General features: G+C 31.6%; 1 protein-coding gene across 13 annotated transcripts in view; it reads left to right on the forward strand.

Annotated features, from left to right (window-relative positions):
- The window catches only part of LOC124956796 (plasma membrane calcium-transporting ATPase 3), a 100,227-nt gene that overhangs the window by 46,561 nt on the left and 48,666 nt on the right, over positions 1–5,000 (forward strand). For 12 of the 13 annotated variants that reach the window (XR_007103373.1, XR_007103374.1, XM_047513057.1 and 9 more), the window contains 4 exons: positions 171–206; positions 1,553–1,944; positions 2,927–3,411; positions 3,885–4,930. Coding sequence is in view for 11 of the 13 variants with exons in the window: in XM_047513057.1 (XP_047369013.1) it covers positions 171–206; positions 1,553–1,944; positions 2,927–3,411; positions 3,885–4,930 (1,959 nt within the window). In the remaining 2 variants the exon portion in view is untranslated. The remainder of the gene's footprint in view (positions 1–170; positions 207–1,552; positions 1,945–2,926; positions 3,412–3,884; positions 4,931–5,000) is intronic. The other variant, XM_047513059.1, reaches the window with a different exon arrangement.

Consider the following 5,000-nt stretch of genomic DNA (forward strand, 5'->3'; position numbering starts at 1 on the left):
GAAATAGAATGAAAAAAAAAAAAAGAAAGAAAAGAAAGGGAAAAGAAAGAAAACGAAAAAAAAAAAAAAACCAATGCAGTATAGAATGTGGCACAAATTGTCATTGGCATATACGATACTTTTAGATAGATTGCTAATCAATTTTGTTTTGCATGCATTTTTTTATCTAGAGGCTAAAAAGCAGCGGAAGAAGAAGTCATTACCAGGTGATTAAACACAATATAATAATAATAATATATATATATATATTTATTGTTAATTATATTCAATTATGCCGATGTAATCGATGTTAAGATATCGATTGACATCTTTTAAATATAATTTTGAGATATATCTGATATATTTGACATACTTATACGTACATACATATATATATGTTTATCTCTTTAAGTTCGTTTTCTTTTCTAGTAATTTCACGTTCTACCTTCTTCATTTCTGCACACTACAAGCCTTCTTTTAATCTTATTTCTTATCTAAATAAATTATATACATGCATAGATATATATATGTCACTTTATTATTATGCAAAATAATTTTCTTTTTTTTTTTTTTTATTTTTTTGTTTGTTTGTTTGAAGAAATATCATTGTCAGAAGTAAGGTAAAAAAGAAAAAAGAAAAGAGAAAAGAAAAAGAAGAAGAAGAAAAAAAAAAGGAAACAGCAAAAAATCGATCTAATTTGTTATTCATTCTTGCTTATCTGTTACCGTAATCTCTGAGTGTTTTGTTGCCAGTGGTTTATGCATTTGAGATTATTAGTAACTCCAGAATTTACCTTTAGCTTTTTTTATTGCATTCTAAGGATGATGATGATGATGATGATGATGATGATGATGATGATGATAATCCCTATTTTCATTATTTGTTCATGTATTTTTCCAATGTGTCGTGTCGTGCTTTTGCCTTTTTACAAAATACTATTTTTTTTTTTTTTTTTTTTTTTTTTTTTTTTTTTTATTTACCTTACCTTTACTCTTATAGAATCCCAGCTTTTTCCAATTTCTTTCTTTCTTTCTTTCTTTCTTTTTTTTTTTTTTTCTCTCCCTCTTTATTCCGATTATTAATAACTAGCTCGATATAATAATAGTATTTTTTAATTTAATTAATTAGAATTAAAATTTTCCATCGAGAGTTTAAATTTTACGCTCTAATTTGCCGAACGTTCGTACGACTTTTCTTTTTCTTTTTTTTTTTTTTTAATTCAGAATATATTCTTAAATAACGATAGAGGAGTAATAAATTTTTTAAATCATTTAGGATTTTTCTAAGTCTCATCCTGTTATATATACATATATACTTAAATTCATACGTATATATATATATTTAGATATAAATCTAAAAAAGAATAATCACGTCTTACAAATGAAGAGCGTAAAAATTGAACGACTTCGATAGTTATTAGAGAAAATAAATATAAGTATCAGTTTCTCTTTGATGAAAAAAGAAAAAAAAAAAAAAGAAAAAAAAAGAAAAAAAGAAAAAAAAAAGAAAACCAATGGATCTCAATTTAATTTAATTTGAATAAATAATATCTGTATGTATTATGAAACGAAGGGGACGAAGGAGCAGAAATCACTGGGAACAGTCATGCTGTTGGAACTGGCGGAACGGGTGGTAAACACGAGGGTGGAGAAAATCATCATGGCGGAGGTGGACAAGGAGGTGGGGGAGAGTCTACTAAAAAGGAGAAGAGCGTTCTTCAAGCTAAATTAACGAAGTTAGCGATACAAATTGGTTATGCTGGCTCGACCATAGCAGTACTCACCGTGATCATTCTAATCATTCAATTTTGCGTCTCGACGTTCGTAATCGATGGAAAGCCGTGGAAGAACACTTATGCCGGTGATCTGGTACGGCATTTGATTATCGGTGTTACTGTCCTCGTCGTTGCCGTACCCGAAGGTCTTCCTCTGGCTGTCACCTTATCGCTTGCTTATTCCGTCAAGGTTAATTAAATCATTTTTTCATTTATATTGCATTAGAATATTTAACACGTTCACGAATATATATATATATATATATATATATATATATATATATATATATATTAAATCGTTCCAAAAGTTTTCTCTTTCAAACTTTTTTACTAGCTGCGTTCAACTTTTGGATCAATCTAATATATATACATGTATATATATGTGTGTGTATGGACATGTGCGCGCGTAACTCGAATTTTTTACATTTTTATTTTTTTATCTTTCTCTTTTCTTTCTTATTTTATTTTATTTTATTTTATTTCATTTTATTTTATCTTATTTTATTTTATTTTATTTTTTTTTTTTTTTTTTTTTTTTTTTTTTCTCTTAGAATCGACGAAAATTATTATTAACTGTTACCTTTTTTAATGCGTCGAATCTTTTAACACAATTATTTGATCTTTTTATTATGTTTTTATTTATCATTTATATATTTATATTTATTAAATATTTTTTTTTTTTTATTTCTCCTCTCATTTGACTTCTTTCTTTTTTTTTCTCTTTCTCTCTCTCTCTCTCTCTCTCTCTCTCTCTCTCTCTCTCTCTCTCTCTCTTTCTCTCTCTTCAATTTAATCATCAATCAATGTGTATAGTAATTTTCAAAAGTCATTAATTTTTATTACGAACAATATTAAATTTTTAGTTAACAAATTTTTTCTTTAATCAATTTGTTACATTAATTTGATATTTTAAAAGTTATACATTCTGATGAAGTGATTCATTTTTAAAAGAAATGAATTTATAGTATTCATTGATATTTAATATTTTAATAATATTAATAAATCTTTCAAATTGATTAAGAACGATCATTAAACTGATCGTCGTATCGATTTAATAACTTATTCGATCGGCGATTTTGTCGATCGAAACGAACGATGTGCAGCTTTTTAACAATATTTTCCTTTTTTTTTTTTTTTTTTTTTTTCTTTTTTTCGTAAAACAATGATTGTAGAAAATGATGAAGGATAACAATTTGGTACGGCATTTGGATGCTTGCGAAACGATGGGTAACGCTACCGCCATTTGTTCGGATAAAACCGGAACCCTGACGACCAATCGTATGACAGTGGTAGAATCCTACATATGTGAGAAAATGAGCAAGACGGTTCCAAGTTTTTCCGATATCCCGAGCCACGTTGGAAATTTATTAATACAATCCATCTCCATTAATTCGGCGTACACGTCCAGAATCATGCCCTCGCAAGACCCTTCAGAATTGCCGATGCAAGTCGGTAACAAAACCGAATGTGCCTTACTTGGATTCGTAGTGGCCCTGGGCGAAAAATATCAAACTGTTAGAGATGACCACCCTGAGGAAACTTTCACGCGGGTCTATACATTCAATAGCGTTAGGAAGAGCATGTCTACTGTTATTCCAAGGGAAGGTGGTGGATATAGGCTTTTCACCAAGGGCGCTTCCGAGATCATCATGAAGAAGTACGTTCTCTTTTATTTTTATCTTCCTTCTAATCTCTAACATTTAAATTAACACCATAGAGTTCTATCTTATTTGCAAATAATAGAGTGGGGTGGGGGGGGGGAGGGTTAAAATATATGAGTAAGGGTCGGGGTCGAAGGGCGGGAGGGGCTGGAGTGATAACATCAATTTCAATTTTATCTATTATTAAAGTAAAGAAATTTTTTTTTTTTTTTTTTTTTTTGTGAATAGAGTCGTTTATAAAATAATATACAAATTTTCAAAGTTAAAGATCAATTTCAAAGGGATTTTTATTCTTTAAAACAAAATCAAATCTAAATAAACGAAATTGCTTATGTTTACTTTGTTTTTATATATATATATATATATATCTCTCTCTCTCTCTCGTCTTTTTTTCTTTCTTTCTTTTTTTTTTTTTCCTTTTCTTCTTCTTTTTTTTTTTTTCTCCTCTCTCTTTCCTTTTCACTTACAGATGTGCCTTTATCTACGGTCGCGATGGTCATTTGGAAAAATTCACGAGAGAGATGCAAGAACGTCTGGTTAAGAACGTGATAGAACCAATGGCGTGTAACGGTCTACGTACAATCTCAATCGCATATCGCGACTTTGTACCCGGGAAGGCGGAGATCAATCAAGTACACTCGGATAACGAGCCAAATTGGGAGGATGAGGAAAATATCGTTAACAATTTAACGTGTCTCGGTATTGTTGGTATCGAGGATCCAGTACGTCCCGAGGTACCAGACGCAATTAGAAAGTGCCAAAAGGCTGGTATAACAGTGCGAATGGTCACCGGTGACAATATCAATACGGCTAGGTCGATTGCCTTGAAGTGCGGAATAATAAAACCAAACGAGGACTTTCTTATTCTCGAAGGAAAGGAATTTAATAGAAGGATCAGAGACAGTAACGGCGAGGTACAACAACATTTATTAGACAAAGTTTGGCCAAAGTTAAGGGTTTTGGCTAGATCATCGCCAACCGATAAGTATACATTGGTAAAGGGTATAATTGATAGCAAGGCAACGACCAGTCGTGAGGTAGTAGCCGTGACCGGTGATGGTACGAACGATGGTCCAGCATTAAAGAAAGCTGATGTTGGCTTTGCCATGGGTATAGCTGGTACGGACGTGGCAAAGGAAGCTTCCGACATTATTCTGACGGACGATAACTTTTCTTCCATCGTTAAGGCCGTTATGTGGGGAAGAAATGTCTACGATAGTATAGCAAAATTCTTGCAATTTCAGTTGACCGTTAACGTCGTCGCCGTTATCGTCGCCTTTATCGGAGCATGTGCCGTACAGGATTCACCTTTAAAAGCGGTACAAATGTTATGGGTTAATCTGATTATGGACACTTTAGCGTCCCTTGCACTTGCCACCGAATTGCCTACGTCGGATCTTTTACTTCGCAAACCGTACGGACGCACAAAGCCGTTAATATCAAGGACGATGATGAAAAATATTCTTGGTCAGGCAGTTTATCAATTGACTGTTATTTTTATGCTTCTTTTCGTTGGTAAGTTTCTTTCTTTCTTTCTTCCTTTCCTTTCTTTTTTTTTTTTTTTTTTTTTTTTTTCTTTTTCATA

The sequence above is a fragment of the Vespa velutina genome, chromosome 23 (genome assembly GCF_912470025.1).
Source record: "Vespa velutina chromosome 23, iVesVel2.1, whole genome shotgun sequence".
Lineage (NCBI taxonomy): Eukaryota > Metazoa > Arthropoda > Insecta > Hymenoptera > Vespidae > Vespa > Vespa velutina.